The sequence below is a fragment of the Culex quinquefasciatus genome, chromosome 2 (genome assembly GCF_015732765.1).
Source record: "Culex quinquefasciatus strain JHB chromosome 2, VPISU_Cqui_1.0_pri_paternal, whole genome shotgun sequence".
Classification (NCBI taxonomy): Eukaryota; Metazoa; Arthropoda; class Insecta; order Diptera; family Culicidae; genus Culex; species Culex quinquefasciatus.
Genome location: NC_051862.1, coordinates 159,332,995 through 159,352,584, shown reverse-complemented (window position 1 = coordinate 159,352,584; position 19,590 = coordinate 159,332,995). Strand labels below are relative to the sequence as shown.

Genomic DNA, 19,590 nt, shown 5'->3' with positions numbered 1-19,590 from the left:
AATGTGATCCTGAAAAAAAATCTATTCAAGTGTCACCTCATCACCTTCCCAAGTTATTTCATCAAATTTCCTTTCACTTTTGCAGAGCAAAGAGCCCTTTCACAAAAGCGCACACCTTTAGCTTGGAACGACCTGGCTGACTGAGTGACTGACTAACTGTTGAAGCATGAACAAGCCGATACTGACTTCGTCCAAGTACCACGACTGTGTGTGTGTGTGCCACGGCAAATTGGAAAAGTTTTCTGTTTCATTCCGCTCCAAAGACGTTGATTAGTTTGATAATTCTGCCCGGGACTGCCATCCCAAGGGGGGGAAGGAGTGCCCCAACCGCCCACTCCACCCCCCTGAGTAGTTGTTAGTAGTGTGCTTGAGTTTTTGAGTTTTAGAACAGCTTGTTCACAAAGCACCGGAACCACTCGGCATCTCTGCCAACCGGAAGTGCGGGGGTGGTGGTGTGGAGGAGGAAACATTTGACGTTTGGTGACATGCTGCCTCGTTCTCCCGCTTTTCAAACGATGGAAATCAACGATGGATGAAGGCTTTTCAGTAAATTCACTTATACACGCTCACACACATAGGCAAGCACACCTTTCACCAGGTTCAGCCACTTCCGGCAGGTGGCAGCACCAGAGCAGGAATATTGAAATTTAAATGGGTGAAATTAAATGGAAATTTTATTGGAAAACTTTTCTTGTTATTTGGAGCGTGCAACTATTGGCGGAAGCTCTCTCTACTCTCGTGGGACGAAAGCCGATGAAGGAACGGAGGGCGTCGTTTGCCAGGTCTGGCGCGGCAGGTGAATTACCGGTGTTGTTTAACTAACATGAAAACTTTCGGTAACCTAATAAGAGGGGCAATAAAACGCGACGGGATAATTCATTGACAATTGGTGGCAATTTGGCGTGTTGGTGGTGCAAATTGAGGTGGAGTTTTGAAAAGTTAGTTTTTCAATTATATAAGCTTGTTTTTTTTAATCAAATTCTCGATATTTTCACATATTGTATGGATTTCAGAAAACAAATTCAAAACTTACCTCCAACGACCCTGCAGTTCAGCACGATGTCATCGCCTTCCTCCTTGGGTCCAAGCTTGGAGCTGTTCAGCTGCTGGCCCCACTGGTTCAGCACTACCGGATGCTCGGGAAGAACTGAAATTTGAATAGAAAAAGATATTTGTTAATTCCTTCTACATATTTAATATTGATATTACTATTTTACAATTCATCTGATTTATCTATGTCATTACTGAACTAATCAACATTTTTAATACAAGATTTTTGATCCAGTATTAACGTTTTAAAAAAAATATTGTTGAAAAAACTTTAACTTGGGCGTCAAATAGACGGCTATCCAGTGTCCATACAACATTGTTTCCAATTATTTTTAAAAATCTTTTCAGTCATGCCCAGGTTTTGCCCGCATCGGTTTTGCACTACCCCGGTTATGATCCGTTCAGCTGCCTCGGTTAAGCAAAACTGAAGCACAGAGCTTTAAAGGGATTTAGGCTATATGGGAGATATTGGCTATAATCCTATGAAAAATCATCCAAACTTTCAAAATGATAGTGTTTTGGAATCGGGATGATGTGAGCTATCCATTTTAATTGAAATTACATTAAAAAATCACTAGATATGTAATTTTTCCTGCATTTATTAATGCAATGATTCTCAAAAAAAAAAAAACAAAAAAAAGTTATTGCAGTATGATTCATATAGGTATATGAGTGTCAAATGATCAGGAATTTTAAATACCGTAAACCGGGGTGACTTTGATAGGATTTCAATTTGTTTTTAGAATATTTTCCAACAGGTAAGGTTTTTCTCAAGATTATTATTTTTAAAACATGTACTGGGGTAGGCCACACAAAGTCCATGCACTATTTTGGAAAAAAAGTTTTTTCAATAGTGTTTAGAAAAATAGTTACGTTAAAAATTCTTTGTTTTAATTCCGGGGTGACTTTGATAGTCAAAGTTTTTCTTGTTAAAATTATATTTAAGATGTTCAAACTTTATTTGTACGTTAAATGTATCATTACTAATGTAGCTGATATAGTTTGTAAGAAAAAAAAAATCAATGTTTATGTAAAGTTAACTAAGTTTATAAGCTTTTTAACAAAATACATATTAATTTCAGGTATAATTGTTAAAAAGTCGGAATTTTGCCTGAAATTTGTTAAAACTTCTTTTGTTTATAAAATTATCGATTTATATTTCATTTTATACTGAATTTGAAGCACGAATCACAAGTTTTCACATTTTACATGAAATTTGTTCAACTTAAATTGCCTATAAATTTGGAGATTTTTTTAATTGTGTTTCAAAAACACATATTATTTATTATTTATAAACTTATTTAACCTTCTCCTAGTGGAAAATTGTCCAAAGAATCCGAAAATGCATTCCGTTTTCCGATTGAAAATCATGTTCATTGAGAAAATCATGACACTTTGAGAAGTTTAAAATAATGAGTTTAACCAACATTTTCTTAACTATAGTTAACTAACTTTATAAACCTTTCAAAAATTTATGTCATTATGTTTCTGAACCATTCCTTACGTTTTTTAATTGTACTCTTCATTTTTCGGAAAAATTGCAAACCTATCAAAGTCACCCCGGCTATCAAAGTCACCCCGTTTCACGGTACATTTCAACAGTTCTGACACAATTTTCGATAGTACGCTCTAGACTCCATGATCCGATGTTTCGATTATCAGAATTTCGATTATCCGAAGGTTTGTATGGGACTTCGAATAATCAAATCATGAACACATTTTTTTCGTTTTCAATTTTTTCGTACTTTTCACATCAAGATCAAGTTCTGCAACTTAGTTTTATTCGAATTTAGTGAATGATGGCCTACTTAATACAAAACCTATAATTAAGTATGTTATCAACGCTATTTTGGCCGCCATCTTGGATTCAAAAATTCTAAATCACTTAAAAGTAGTATGGGGACCATAACTAAGTTCGATAATCAAAACTAAGACAACGAAAAAACATGTTTTTTCGTGATTCAATTATCCGACGTGAAATTTTTCCAAGGCCTTAGGATGATTCGAAAAGATACTAAGAATTTAAGTGTTTTAGTATCAAATGATCGGGAATTTTTCATACATTTCGTCAGTTATATTTTTTGTTATAAAATACTCAAAAATTTTCACAAAACTACGCTTTTTTGAAAAAATACCCAAACGATCGAATTTTTTTTCATAAATTTCAGCGTAAAAATATTTTTTTTAATGTTAAAAAAAAAACAAAAAAACTACGTATTTTCTGGAAAAATATTAAAAATATTAGTTTTTTTTTTTCAATATGGGTGTCAAATGATCGAGTGTTTTACATAATCAAACGATTTAATACTTTAAAACACATTCAAAAGCTTTACTACTTTTTTTAAGGCACTTAATATTTTCACAACACTACGTATTTTTGATAAAATATAAAAAAAAAGTTTTTTCCAATACGGGCATCAATTGATTGAGAATTTATAATATATTTCGATGGTAAAGATAATTTTTTGAGACTATTAAGGTATCAAACGATTTATTTCAACGGAAACTTCATTGGGATCCCATTTCTCAAATGTTTTGCGAAAATTTTTGAGCATTGAAAAAAATATTTCTATGTATTGAAATGTAAGAAAAATGCTCGATAATTTATACCTGAATTGTAAAAAACTGACATTTTGAATTATTTTTTTCGAAAATACGTAGTTTAGTGAAAATTTTGAGTACTCTCAAAAAAGCATAATTACTATCGAATGTTATCAAACATTCCAGTTCGTTTGATACACATATTGTCAAACACCCAAATTTTAATTTGTTTTGAAATTACGTAGTTTTGTGGAAATTTAGAGTATTTAAAAAAATATATTTTCATCTAAGGCCGTTGCAAATATTTTTCAAAATTTATTTGCAAAATTTTGATTATTTGATATGCATTGCATATTGTCATAAACTTTAATTTTTAGTATTTTTTTTGAAAATACGTAGCTTTGTGTTTTTTTAGCATTTTCAAAAATTGTGTCATAACTGTCGAAATGTATGTGAATTTCCCGATAATTTATTTTGATTATTTTTCGTAAATACTTTGCATGCATTCCCTCGCAATGAGAATCATTTTTAGCATGCAAGTGTCAATTCAAAAATCTTTTGAATATTGGGGAATTTTTGATGTACAGTACTGCAAAAAGTGTTTGTTTTTTGCTAAAATTTTTGTTTTCGTCAAACTTACATTTCATGGAAAACTAATGATTGCAACTTATGTAAAATTGAATTTTAAAACATTTTTTCATTCAAATGTTGAGACTGTGGCCTGGTATTTCAATTTTTTATATTTTTATTTTATCGAATTGGAGTTGTCAGCAAACTTGTATCTTAACAGTGCTTTAAAATTATACAAAATTGCAACAATCTTGAAAAGTACCCAACATTTACTTTTTTTCTATTTAAAATACCAGTTAACATTCCAGCGCCCAAGGCTCTAACAAAGTTGGAACGGTGACTTCAACTCAATGGTTCTCGGACATAACTCAACCAATCAATATGATTCTTCTTTCCAGTGATTTGTTAGGATGTCTGGATGATTCTAGAACTTTGCAGAACTTAATTTGATCAAATTTGTAATTTTTGCGATCAAAAACATCGTTCAATTTTTTTTTGCGTTTAAAAAAATCGCCAAAAATTTCGCAGAGGCAGTCGTTTTAAGAAAGGTGGAACGATGATTTCGGTCGCAGAAATTACAGATTTTATCATATTAATTTCTGCAAATTTCTAGAATGATCTAGACATTCTTTTCTTCGGACACCTAGTTTCGAGTAGGAATCTCGCAATAGAAAACGCCAAGGCCATGCTGTCGAGCGAACTTTTAATTTATTTATTTTCAAACTTTATACAACAATTCCCTCGCTTCCCTCATTGGAAACATTCCTGCGGCTCAAAAGTTGCTTAAAACTTCATTACTGAAGCACTGCCATTGAGCAAGTATCTCTTCTTCCTTAATGTAAACAACGCCATCAGCAGCAGCTATTATGCACGGAAAAGAAAGCTCATCATGCGCTGAGATAGTGTTTTCTTACTTATGCTGCGAGATACCACAAAGGACGACGAAACCTCGCCGATGGAATGCATCCCTTTTCAGACATTGACAGCGTGTGTGTGTTTGTTTGGGTGTGCTTGTGGTTTCGCACGCAAGTAGGTTGTTGTGATGGCACGTGTTATTGTCACGACCGCGAGTTGTTTTTCCACTGGCTGATGAATGGGAGGGGGGAGTTTCAGTGCAAGAAATGTGCTAAAATGTCATTTTTCAATGGTATCACTTTTACTTATCTGTTCGCTGAACCGTTACGTGGAAATTTATGGTGAAACATTTTTATATAACTCAATTTAATTGAAAAATATTTAGAAAAACTTTGTAACGAAGCAATTAAAATAGTTTATCAACTACACAGAAAAAAAAAATGATGGTAATATTCATCAGGAAATGGTGACAGATTTTGTGGCAAAATAAATGATAAATTTTACCCCAGAAAATGCTGAATTTTCATCAGTTTTTGATGAATATTCATCAGGTTCACATTTTTACACATTTTTTATGTAATATTACACAAATAAAGAGGTAATATTCAACCTACCAAATTTTCAACATTCCAAAATTCAACTTTTTTTTTTCTGTGTAGTAAGCTTTACAAATCACCTCCACCTAACGGTAACCTTCCCAGAATCACATCAGCCGACGTGCGAGTAAAAGCACCACTTTGCATGTTATTCGATATGGTGCTCACATGCTTTGTTATGCTCCTACCCTCCCACCACCACCCACGTTCTGCCGGGACACACAACAACAATAAGCTTTACACAAAAGTGCATGAATAGCATAAGAAGCACGTGGTGCGGTGCATTCCTGAAGAGCAAAAAGATATTGATCGAGAAGCGATGCAGCAAAGCTTCCGCGGGGGAGGCTTCATTTTCCCTCATGAGAGAGACAGAGAGGGAGCTTTGAATGGAGGATATTTGCGATGCAACAACGCGCAGATTGCGGGAAAATGCTGTTGTTTTTGCTGGGGAAAATGGCGTGATGTTTTCCCCTGCACACATGTGGGTTGTTCAATGATGTTGAAAATTTGTTTTCTCTTCACTTTAGCGATTCATTTGAGCGATTTGGTAAACTTTTTCTTGATAGAGTAGCGATAACATTTTGGTACATTTCTCTCAAAATCGTTGCACCAGTTTTATTGTATCGGTCTCGCGAAATAAAAAAGCTCAGCCAAGAATGCGCCCTTCAAAGTTTTGTCTAAAGACCAAACGCCGCACAAGGACGCGGCCAATAGATGAAATATTTTCACGGGCAACTTTTTTGATATTTGAATGCTCCCGATTGCGGGTTTCGACCATGTCCGAGCTGGATCAAGTTTTATGAATTCGTGCTTAAAAAGCTCGTCACTCGTCAAGATTTCAATTTCGCGCTACAATAAGTTACCCCACCTGCTCGAGACTGCGGGGGGGGTTCGGAATGACAATAATGGCAAACTTTCATCAAACTAATGACAAAACAGAGACCCGGCGGACGGGAATCACTTTAATCAAACTTTAATACTTGTACTTGGAGCAGAAAGCGAATTACGGGGTCGCTCGAGTGTGCGGCACAGTAACAGGGGCAAACTATGCGGTAATTGTGAAACTTTGGTTGGGTTAGGTTTCTTCTTTTTTGTTGCCTTTCGAAGACCTGTGACTTTAACTAGAAGGTAAGAAAAGGAAGTTTTCTTGGAAGTACATATCAGAACCACCTTGTTGTGTGCTGTGTTTTTACCACACCAAAGAGCAGGCAAACTTAGCTTGCCCAGTAAAAACTGTTTCAGTTTAAATTGAGGTAATCTTGAAACCTTCTAAATTGACAACTTCCAAATTTGCACAGTTTTTTAATTTGTAGTTTAGAAAATGTGTTGTTTTCTTTTTATTTATCATTTTCTAAAATTCACAAAAAAAAACATTTCTACAATTGTTGAGGTAGATTTACACCTTATTAGATGTATTTTTTTACTATTTGCATGTGACATTAGCGTTATCTGATTTGCAAAAAGTTTCAATGGCCGCTTCTGCAAAAGCAAAAACAAAACAAAAAACTTCCAAAAGCAATTTCACTCCTTCAGCTCCAAAGCCAGACGCTTTAATACGTTATCAAAATATATGCACAAATCGTTACCAAATTTCCAACAGGTGTTCCCGACGAGTCCTCGTTCACTTGGTCCTTTTACTACTTCAAACCAGCAACTGCAACTACTCTCCAACCCCCAACTTCCCTTTCCCCCAAACTGCACTCCTCTTATCGGAAACGTTGATATATGCGGCACTCTCGTAGATTGCATCATCCAACGAGCAAGAGAGAGAGAGAGAGATAGTGCAAAAATGCAATAATGCATTCCTTCCTTGCACTCAGTTGGGGCTGTTGGATACTCACTCGCATATAACTGCATGATGAGCTTTGAGGTTTGGGGGGAGGTGAGGTGGGGTGGTGGTGGTCGCATACCGAACGTTGATGGTACATTATGCATAATGGTCTAATATGCGAGATGCCTAGGGTGGGTGGTCTAATAGTTGGTTTGTTTGAAAATATTATGGGATTTAAAAAAATCATTTATGGCTACTGATTTTTGTTTCTTCAAGCAACGATGGAGATATTTTGAAATATTATTTTACATTTACAGACTATGACAAGAAGTCCAACTCAACAAGCATTGACTGTCAGGAAGAAAGCAGATAATCACCATTAGCAAAGTAGAACAAACATAGTGTTTCATGCATATTGCGCAGTCAATCTTCGCAATCACAGGTCAACAATATTTTAATTTGGTGTTTTTTTTTAATTTGTATTGAACTTTGTCTAGCGAAAGATTAATTAAATTTAAGATATTTAAGACCTTTTAAAAATAATTATCTGAAGCAACTCGATTCGGTAATCATAATAAAATAATAATATTATTTAACAAAGAACTTTTTTTTAAGATAATCATGAATATAATCTAGCCAGTCCTTACTGGTTGATTGATAAAAAATAAAAATATAAAAAAAATCAAAGGAAACAAAGTGATTTTTTATGCTATTCTTTTAATTTTCTGTAGTCAAAGAGTCTTGTTAGGAAGAATGATTTTAAATTTTTGAACCAATTTTTCTGTTAAAGCCATTGTTTTTAATTTTTCATTGTTTGTTTTGAAACTTTACGATATTTTTTGAAAACTCAATTTTATTTAGAATCACACTTTTTTTTAGTTCTTCCCAAATTTGATAAAATTATCAAAACTAGTAGTTTAGTTACTCAACACTTATTCTTAACAATTGAACTTGATCTTTAAGATTTCCAGAAGATATCCAGTCTATCATCACTTAGAAAAAAAAACCCAAATTTGGCCCGCATGGAAAAGGGAAGGTTACCCATGCCTTAGAAGAACTTCGTTTATTTTTTTGATCAGGAAATAAAGGTTAGATAAACAATGACCAAATGAAAAATGTAGTGAATTTTGCGCAGATCTTTTTTTTATTTTTATCTGCTTGGACAGTGAGCAATTTATGCAAAAATAATTGAAAAAATAACATTTATAAAGATGTATCGACAACTAAAATTTTAATCATTCTGAATTAGGGTTCTATTATTACAATTTTATAAAAGCAATCTAATTTATTTAAATATATCGATGCCTCTGTGCTCTCTTATGCTAACTGGTTAGGAATCTCAGCAAGCTTAGTACAAGAGAACACAGAGGCATCGATATATTTATATATGTTGTGAAAAGTATATTCAATATATTGTTTCAGCCAAGAAAAAAAAAATCATCGATCGTTTTTTTTACACTCACAAATAGAGAAATCCCACAGGAATCCTGTCTCTTCTCTCGCATCCACGAAATATCGGTAAAAGATTCTTAAAAATAAATTTCATGAAATGTCAAACGTCGAAATGACTCGTGACTTTTTGTAGAAGAATAATGTCTGTAAATAAAATGAAATAAATTTATTTAGGAGGAGTGAACAGTGAAAATCACGAAATCCCGTTTATTTATTGCACATTTCTGAATGTTCTGAAGAAATTTGCTTTATCGTGGATGCGAGAAGTTACAAAAAAAAAATAGGAAGATCCATCAAACAAAAATTCAATTTATCAAATAATTTCAAAACTAGTTTTCAAATCATACATAGCAATCCAAAATCGTAATGTAATTTCAATTCAATTCAATTAGTGTTTATTAGTAAATAATCAATTTACAATTTTGTGTTTCTTATAACCTAATAGAGATTTGGAGTTTCTTTCAACTATGGTTTACACTATAATTCATTTAGATGTAATTGGATATTCTAACAATGATGGATTTGGCAAGAGAAGGAAAAATTAAAAAAAAAAACCTTCGAAATTTGCTAAGGAAAAGGATAGAAATAGAAAAAGCTTAAAACTTAATCACAGTTTGTGTTGTCTGTTGACGTCGAAAAACTTCGCTGCACAATACAGCTTATCCGTTGTAGATGTACTTCATCATCAGCTCACTGAGAGCTTGGAATTGTTCTGCCTTGTTTCGGCAGGCACGAAAGCGCGTGAGCATCTCTCCAGCAAGGGCGAAAAACTCAGGAAGCGTGAAGAGATCATCACCGGTAACATCAGCTTGTCCCGGGGGAGTACCGATGCCAGAAGCGGCTACTCTAGCGTTCGAACCTCCCCAACCGGGAGGGAACGCTGGTTTGGTTGATGGAACCGCTCCGCCGCCAGCTGCTGCAGCGTTCGAGCTCGAAGTCTTCGGAGGTTGGCGGGACGCTGGCGCTTTCTTCTTCTTGTCCTGCTCCTCGAGGTATTTTTTCCGCGCGGCACAGCCACGGAAATTCGCCGTGTGGTTTCCACCACAGTTCGCGCACTTGACGCGCGCTTTGTGCTGCTGGGCGTTTTCCCCCAGCTGGTCTTTCCGCGAAAGATTGCACCTTTCGGTGAAGTGAGTCTCACCGCACTTTACGCACCGGGGCGGAAGATTGCAATTTCTTGAACCGTGTCCGAACTTTTGACAGCGGTGGCATTGGGCTGCGTCGGCGGGATTCTTCATGTAGAATCGCCACGTCACGAAGAAGCCGTCCAGTGCTTTGATCCGCCGTAGGTCCTGTATTTTGACGGACCCACGATCGAAGTACAGGAGGTACAATGTGTACGTACCTGTCACCGTTGTCGATTTCGAGAGCACCTTAACCTCTCGAGGCTTAACCTTGATGCCCGACAGGTGTTCTTCCAGGTCGGAGATCGGGCGGTCCGGATATCCCTGAAGGACGATCTTCACTGGGACCTTCTCTGCAGGATCAAATGTGAAGAATTTGAAGTTTCGCAACTTCAACTTCTTCACCACCAGGTCGAAATTCTGTTTATTGTGCGTAATAACTTGCACTAAAGTTTTACTAATTTTCAGACAATATTGGAGTCCCTCAAGCAACTCGTCAATATCGTCTGCCAACGTTTCTAAAATAAAAATTGGAGGTGGACGTCGTTCCTTCGGAGAGTGGCATTTTTTCTTCTTTTCTTGCTTGCGCGCAAGTTAATCATAGTCATCGTCGTCGCTAGCACTGCTGCTGTCACTGGCGGTGTTGTTTTCTTCTCCACTCAGCATCTCAAATTCGTTGCTGGTGGGAACGTTGGAAGTGGTTGTTGTCGTAGTGCTGGTGGACTGCTGCTGCTGCTGCAGCTGGCCGGAAGTGCTTCCGGATGCCCGGGTCGATTGTCTCGTCCGTACTGGGGGCTCACGTGGACGGTATGACACGTGTAAAAATGAAGGATCGGTGACGTCACCGGGCACGCTCCCGTGCGCGATGGCGGTCGATGCGGCGTTGGTGTGTTTACCTTTCTGCACTCTGCCGGTAGATGAGCTTCGCGGGTTTTTCGAGGCCACACTCGAACTGCCACGGCCACGGCCGGCCCTTGGCATGCTGGAGCAGCAAACTCGCGGGTAATCACGGTAAATTACGGCGAAAAAATCGAAAAGTTTGAAGAGCTCCGAACACTTGACTGTTGCTGGCTGGTGTTGCCAGTACCGATGATCGTAATGTAATTGCCATCAAATAAAATCACAAAAAATATGAAAAAAGGCGAAGGACGCTATGCCAAATTCTTTGAATGATAAATATGATTATTTTAGGAGGTAACTATTTTTTTTCTTACAGTCCTCATCATAACGAACAAGGACTTACAAAACTTACAAAGGAAAAAAATTCATAACATTTGTGTTTGGTTAGCTCTAAAATATGTATGGAGGAATCACTGATGCTTGATTGCCTCGTTGGAAGTCTTTTGAATACGACAATAATACAAATCATGACTAATTGCTTGCAAGAAAACTCATTCACTCGCGATCACAAATCGAACGAGACGAAATACTGATCTGATCGTTTCCCACCGTTTGTCACTTCCACACCAATCGCTACTGAATACTCTCTCTCTGCTCTCCCTCTCACTCCAAACGGGTAGTACAGCGAATGGCTCAGAGAGGCTGATTGCATTAACTGACACGAAATAGTCTGCAATCGGCTTTGTTTTGACGATTTATTAAACTGCTTAAAATCAATGTTATCACAAATTTTGTTGTTAACACAATATCACAGACACATTTGACAACAATTTCCACCATGCCAAATAAATTGACGACAAACTGTGGTAGTGCATATCAAGTGAGCGTCACGCTGGTATTTTGTTGGATTCTCTCCTCTCTGCACATATTCGTTTGTGACTTGGGTCGACAGACGGAGTAGGCAAAGAAATTCACGAAGTATTTATTTCGCTGTGTGAAGTGATTGACCAAGACGCTGGCAGCTAGCGAGTTGTGTTCGCTCGCGAATGGTTGCGCGCTCCAGTCGGCTAAGATTCGTTCGGTGATAGGTGAGTGATTTCTGAACTTTAAGTCGAAAATTAGGACCCTTGATTGATAGAAAATAACATGTAATCAAAATTACCAGAACTGATAAAATACTGTTAATTATTTTATTGCAATTCGCTTTTTGAATTTTTTTTTTAAATCAATAAGAAAATGACAATTCAAAATTCAAATAAACCTTTAAACATCATAAGTATTTTTTTCATCAAAAAAAAATTTTTGCTTAAAATATTTAGTACCTACTTGAATACATGCCAATTTTATTCCCCCTTCCGCCACTGTTGAGATTCGCGTGATAAGAAGAAAAGCTTTTTTCACTCGCGAGTGAGGGAGAGAAATTGTAGTTCTTTCCTCTCCTTGCTCGTGCTCGCGACACGGTGGTAGAAAGGTGGAACTTCAATAGTTGTGTTGTTTTTTTCGTTGCCAACTCGTTTTACTTCTCACGGCAAGAGCTCGAGAGAGAGGAATATTTCTCGCGAGATCACGAGAATGCTAACACTGCCCTTACCATTGATCCCCAATTAGAGTATTTCATTTTCTTTTGTGAAATTTGTTATGGCTTAAATTTCAATAACATGTTTAGCGTGTTGATTTTTGATAAATTTAAAACAAATTATTTTTAAGTGACTGATTTATGCTTCAAAAATCAAAAAACTGTTCTTGCAGATCACTGGAATTGCGCATCTTTGAAGAAATGTTAATCATCAATTCAATATTTATTTTTTTAATCAAACATTCTTAAAACTAAAAATTTCCATCAATTTCCGAAATTTCACTGTTGAAATGCATTAGTTGCACGATCCACTTGGAAGGAGGAAATACTGCTCCCCTTTACCCTACACCACCCCTCTACCCAGAGAGTCTCATAGCCACGGGGAGGAAATTCCAGCGTGTCGGGAAATGCGTTCTATGTGCCTCCGGTGCCGCTAGTTGCTCGGGGATAATGTTTTCGAAATTGTTGCCATCACAGAAACGAGGTAATGCAGGCATATTTGCAGCGCATTCAGAGGAGCGCAAACGGGATTCGTTGGTTGGTCGGAGGAAAAAGGGCTTCGAAGCAGTACAATTTGCGGAGCTATGGCCGGGGTTTCTGCAATATGACGGGATTCCGGGCTGGTGATTGTTTTAGTGGGGAAGTATTCTGGAATTTCGACCTTCATGCAAATGAAACGGGAGCTGGCTTGTGGTCAACGATTTCAAATATGCTGTAAATCATTTAATTAGTTGTGTATACGTAATGGAATTAATTGCAGCAACTGAATGTTGAAGTCGAATCATCATGAGATCTATACAAGTTACCATTCTACAGCGCAAAATTTTAAGCTAATTTAAAGCTCCAAAGTAGCTTCCCCCTTCCATCAAGCCTCGTTATACGTCAAATAACTTTCCAAGTGCAGAAAGCTGATTAAATTTCTCAAGAAGCCCTCTCGTCGTCTGAGCAGCAGCAGCACCACTTTTTTAATCCTCACTTTGCTTCAAATGCCACTCAGCAATTGACACGATGAAAAAGCTCCGAGTGCAGTCTTTTTTTTTGTCCTGAAGATGTCTCCGCGGAGATGGTCTAATTTTTATCCCTTCCGAAGGAACCACTAAAGATGACAAACGTGGACGGACGGATGGTGGCCGGTTCTGGTTAGCGAAGAATAAGTTATGAGTCGCTTCCATGAATAAATTTGCATAGATTTTCACCCGACGACATTGCCAGGGTGAAGACACGGTTGCGATTGGGAGATGTGGGGTGCGTAACAACAGTGCAAAATGTGAATAATTAATGAAATTTTGAAATTATAACAAAATTAAAGGATTTGTTTTTGTTGGTTAGAAATTGTACTAAAAAGATTCAAAATATCACTTCCATTCAGATTCCACAACCTCTCCTACGACAAACGCAACTTTCTTCAGCACATTCATCTCAAACATAGTGCGACTTAGCGTACGTACACACACAAAGTCTGCCCCACCCGACTTCCGGACAAACTTTCACACCTAACCCGTGTCCACCATGGCGTCCCTGGGGACATTATGCTGATTGGCAAAAAGGGCGCACGGTGGATTCCGCAAGGCCATGAATGTGAAAAATTGCCAGAATGGAGGAGGAAGGCCTGTCTCGGTGGAGTCGCTGTTAGGCAGTTGGACTCACAATCCAAAGGTCATCAGTTCGAATCCCGGGGTGGATGGAAGCTTAGGTGTAAAAAAAAGGTTTGCAATTGTCTCAAAAATCAAGCCTTCGGACACCTGGTTTCGAGTAGGAATCTCGCAATCGAGAACGCCAAGGCAATGCTGTACAATGATCTATAGCTTATAGGACCTTTTCTAAAATAACTCTGGAAATAAGAATCATGTTTCAATTGTAAAAAAAATTAAAATTTGAAAAAAATCAGAAATTTATCGTCAATTACTCCATTAATTGAAAAAAAAAAAGTCAATTCATCTTTTCTAATTATCGCCCAACAATGCTCTCCTGCATTGTTTCACCCGTCAATGGCGCGGGAAACCCAAGACATATTCCGTCCATTAAAATTGCATTGTTTGGCAAACGCCCGCACCATCGCTGCTCGCCATATAACCGTGCCTGAATAAAACATTAAATTAACCATCGGAAAGAGCCCGGAAAGTGCCTTAATTAGAACGAGCTGGTCGCATGGTTACGTTCACCGTTTTGCCATCACCAGGCAGCGTGGGAGGATGTGCTGCCGCTGCGGTATTTGGCCGGGACGTTGCGCGCGTCCTCCTCGCTGGTGGTGAATGACGAGAATGGTGGTTTTGCTTTCCTCGTCGGTTCTCCAGCTCCAGCCAGCATCATCCCGAAGACACATTTCCTTTTCCGGGCTGATGTTCGGTGGCTGGGTGGCTTAGTTTCGCAACAGGGAGGAATTCTCTAGAATATTTTTTTTGTATTTTTGTATTTTTGTATTTTTGTATTTTTGTATTTTTGTATTTTTGTATTTTTGTATTTTTGTATTTTTGTATTTTTGTATTTTTGTATTTTTGTATTTTTGTATTTTTGTATTTTTGTATTTTTGTATTTTGTATTTTTGTATTTTGTATTTTTGTATTTTTGTATTTTTGTATTTTGTATTTTTGTATTTTTGTATTTTGTATTTTTGTATTTTTGTATTTTTGTATTTTGTATTTTTGTATTTTTGTATTTTTGTATTTTGTATTTTTGTATTTTTGTATTTTTGTATTTTTGTATTTTGTATTTTTGTATTTTTGTATTTTGTATTTTTGTATTTTGTATTTTTGTATTTTTGTATTTTTGTATTTTGTATTTTGTATTTTTGTATTTTTGTATTTTTGTATTTTTGTATTTTTGTATTTTTGTATTTTTGTATTTTTGTATTTTTGTATTTTTGTATTTTTGTATTTTTGTATTTTTGTATTTTTGTATTTTTGTATTTTTGTATTTTTGTATTTTTGTATTTTGTATTTTTGTATTTTTGTATTTTGTATTTTTGTATTTTTGTATTTTTGTATTTTTGTATTTTGTATTTTTGTATTTTGTATTTTTGTATTTTTGTATTTTTGTATTTTTGTATTTTGTATTTTTGTATTTTTGTATTTTGTATTTTTGTATTTTGTATTTTTGTATTTTTGTATTTTGTATTTTTGTATTTTTGTATTTTTGTATTTTTGTATTTTTGTATTTTTGTATTTTTGTATTTTTGTATTTTTGTATTTTTGTATTTTGTATTTTTGTATTTTTGTATTTTGTATTTTTGTATTTTTGTATTTTTGTATTTTTGTATTTTTTATTTTGTATTTTTGTATTTTTGTATTTTGTATTTTGTATTTTTGTATTTTTGTATTTTTGTATTTTTGTATTTTTGTATTTTTGTATTTTGTATTTTGTATTTTTGTATTTTTGTATTTTTGTATTTTTGTATTTTTGTATTTTTGTATTTTGTATTTTTGTATTTTTGTATTTTTGTATTTTTGTATTTTGTATTTTTGTATTTTGTATTTTTGTATTTTTGTATTTTGTATTTTTGTATTTTTGTATTTTTGTATTTTTGTATTTTTGTATTTTTGTATTTTTGTATTTTTGTATTTTTGTATTTTTGTATTTTTGTATTTTGTATTTTTGTATTTTTGTATTTTGTATTTTTGTATTTTGTATTTTTGTATTTTGTATTTTTTGTATTTTTGTATTTTTGTATTTTTGTATTTTTGTATTTTTGTATTTTTGTATTTTTGTATTTTTGTATTTTGTATTTTTGTATTTTTGTATTTTTGTATTTTTGTATTTTTTATTATTTTGTATTTTGTATTTTTGTATTTTTGTATTTTTGTATTTTTGTATTTTTGTATTTTGTATTTTTGTATTTTGTATTTTTGTATTTTTGTATTTTGTATTTTTGTATTTTGTATTTTGTATTTTTGTATTTTTGTATTTTGTATTTTTGTATTTTGTATTTTTGTATTTTGTATTTTGTATTTTTGTATTTTGTATTTTTGTATTTTGTATTTTTGTATTTTGTATTTTTGTATTTTTGTATTTTTGTATTTTGTATTTTTGTATTTTTGTATTTTTGTATTCTTGTATTTTTGTATTTTTGTATTTTTGTATTTTTGTATTTTTGTATTTTTGTATTTTTGTATTTTTGTATTTTTGTATTTTTGTATTTTTGTATTTTTGTATTTTTGTATTTTTGTATTTTTGTATTTTTTGTATTTTGTATTTTTGTATTTTGTATTTTTGTATTTTTGTATTTTTGTATTTTTGTATTTTTGTATTTTTGTATTTTTGTATTTTTGTATTTTTGTATTTTTGTATTTTTGTATTTTTGTATTTTTGTATTTTTGTATTTTTGTATTTTTGTATTTTTGTATTGTTGTATTTTTGTATTTTTGTATTTTTGTATTTATGTATTTTCAATTTCATTAGCTGACTTCAGATTTCACTGAGCATCATAAAAGTGGTTAAGTGTGTGCATATCGTTTTCCCATTTTATGGAACCAACCACAGCAGTGTGTATGTGAGTGTGTTTTTAAAAAGCTTGTACGTGTGCGACCGGGAGAAGGAACGGAGAGGAAGCAACATTCTTGGCGGAATTTATGGCACTATAATCATTTTTCTCCACGCTCATTTAGCTCCGCGGGAAAATAACCACCCTCCCGTGCCAGCGTGCAGCCCGCCAACGACTGTTTTAAACTCAAGAATAGCATCCATCCAACTTCCGTACTCTCCGGTGTTGGTGGTGGTTCCGTGCCGAGCGTTGGCGAGCTATTAAAACTAACAGCATATGCATGCTCTTGAAGGTGCTCGCATCCGCAGTTTTCGATGGGGAAGGGGTTCTCAAACGATTATGAAACCACGCGCGGGGGAAGCACATTATACTAAATTGCATATTAGTTTGGCATATTATTACATACACACACTTTTACTGTTCAGGATTGGATTTGAGCGATTTGGTGGTTTGATTTTGGGGTGTGAGGTTTGTCATTAGGAGCTGTAGCATTATTTTAAATTGATTATTTTTTCAATGTTCTTGCTATTTCAAGTTTTTTGCCTCTTCTCCATGCCATTAGTTCTTGACTTTTGTTTGTTGACTTTAGTCTCTTCACATTCTCTTGATTTCGGTTTCTTGACTTTAGTCTAACGACTTTAGTTTCTTGACTTATGTTCTTGACTTTAGTTTATTGACTTTAGTTTCTTGACTTCAGGATTTTACTTCAGTTTCTAGACTTCAGTTTCTTATTTTCAGTTTCTTGACTTTAGTTTCTTGATATTAGTTTCTTGACGTCAGATTCTTGACATCAGTTTCTTAACTTTTGCTTCTTGACATCAGTTTCTTGACTCCTGTTCCTGACTTTAGTTTCTTGACTTAACTTTTTTTACTTCAATTTCATGACTTCAGTTTCTTGACTTCAGTTTCTTGACTTTAGTTTCTTGACTTCAGTTTCTTGATGTCAATTTCTTGATTTCATTTTTTTGATGTTAGTTACTTGACTTTAGTTTCTTGATGTTAGTTACTTGACTTTAGTTTCTTGATGTCAGTTTCTTGACTTGAGTTTCTTGATGTCAGTTTCTTAACTTCAGTTTTTTTTTACTTTAGTTTCTTGATTTCAATTTATTGACTTCAGTTTCTTGACTTTAGTTTCTTGACTTGAGTTTCTTGATGTTAGTTTCTTGATGTCAGTTTCTTGACTTCAGGTTCTTGATGTCAGTTTCTTGACTTCAGTTTTTTGACTTCAGTCTCTTGACGTCAGTTTCTTGACTATAGTTTCTTAACTTCAATTTCTTGACTTCAGTTTCTTGACTTTAGTTTCTTGACTTGAGTTTCTTGATGTCAGTTTCTTGACTTCAGTTTTTTGACTTTAGTTTTTTGACTTTAGTTTCTTGACTTCAGTTTCTTGATGTCATTTTCTTGACTTCAGGTTCTTGATGTCAGTTTCTTGACTTCAGGTTATTGACGTCAGTTTCTTGACTTTAGCTTCTTAACTTCATTTGACTTCTATTTCAGTTCAGTTTCAGTTCAGTTTCAGTTCAGTTTCAGTTCAGTTTCAGTGTCAGTTTCAGTTCAGTTTCAGTTCAGTTTCATTTTAAGTACCCCTGCCCATTGTACTAAACCTAGTTATTGTTTATCTCAAAACCATAGCTAGATCCTCACTCACAGGATGCACATTCCTGTGCGCGAAAGTTTTTAATTAGGCCAATTTAAAGTTGCTCCTGCAAGCTCGGTTTGTCCGGGCTGAAATTCGACAAATGATTTTAATGAACTGTCGGGTTCGTCCACAAATTAACCTGGCCCACCGCCATGACCCATGCAGATTGACTTCGGTGGCCCCGTTGCGGAGAGCTCGTATCACACCTGTGTTATTTATTGGTGTGCCCTGGCCATGTAATTACAATCAAGGGAGATTGAAGTGGCCCCAAAAGTGGTGGTCCTGACGTGCTGTGTGTGTATGTGGACGTTCCCAAAGGGGATGAAATTGTACATCAATGCTGTCGCCATGACGAAAATTGATTTTATTTTCATCACTCATGGTGTAACCTCAAAGGGTATTGGTTTTGCATGGGGGAGGTTTCGAGTGAAATCTCTATTGGCCCTGGTGGCACCGGAATCAATCAATCAAAACGTTCCGGAAATCCTTTCATCCACAGTGGGATGTAAAAGGCACTAATTGGTGTTCAATTACTGGGCACTGAGTTCGGCAGGAAGCAGCGTACTTTTGAGGGCGTGTTGTTTTACTGAGAATTGAAACTTTGATATCGAGTTGATTGCTCCAAAATGAGTTCTTGAATGCAGATTTTCAGGTTAATTGGTAGCTTTTGATAATTTCTTTTTGTTTTTTAAGAATTACACTTGATTCGTTTAATCAAGATTTTTGGGTTCAATTACGTTCCGATTAATTCTGACATAAAGTGGTCATGAAACCGAGTTTCACACTCAGAACCAGTGCGTGACGAAAAAATTCAGACTCATTTCCTTCTCCCCCAACTCACCCACCTTCCCCCTCACTCTGAGTGGATCAATAAACCACTCTTTTCATGGAAAGGAAAAGGCGTAAAGGTGGAGGACAAGCCCTGCTAACCTTGGCGCGAACGGGGAGAAAACTAATTCCATTGACTTCACCATTTTTCCTCGAAACAAAAAAAAAGTAACCCTCACTTTAACACGACTTTTCCGGGCCGCACTCGTCGTCACTTTTCGACCTAGTAAAAGTAATCGCACACACAGCTTCCAATCAGACGTAAATCTTG

General features: G+C 35.2%; 1 protein-coding gene across 1 annotated transcript in view; it reads right to left on the bottom strand.

Annotated features, from left to right (window-relative positions):
- LOC6036051 overlaps positions 1-19,590 on the bottom strand; it is a 747,764-nt gene that overhangs the window by 168,002 nt on the left and 560,172 nt on the right. Inside the window, exon 6 of the mRNA XM_038257515.1 lies at positions 1,034-1,147. Within this exon, the coding sequence (XP_038113443.1) occupies positions 1,034-1,147 (114 nt within the window). The remainder of the gene's footprint in view (positions 1-1,033; positions 1,148-19,590) is intronic.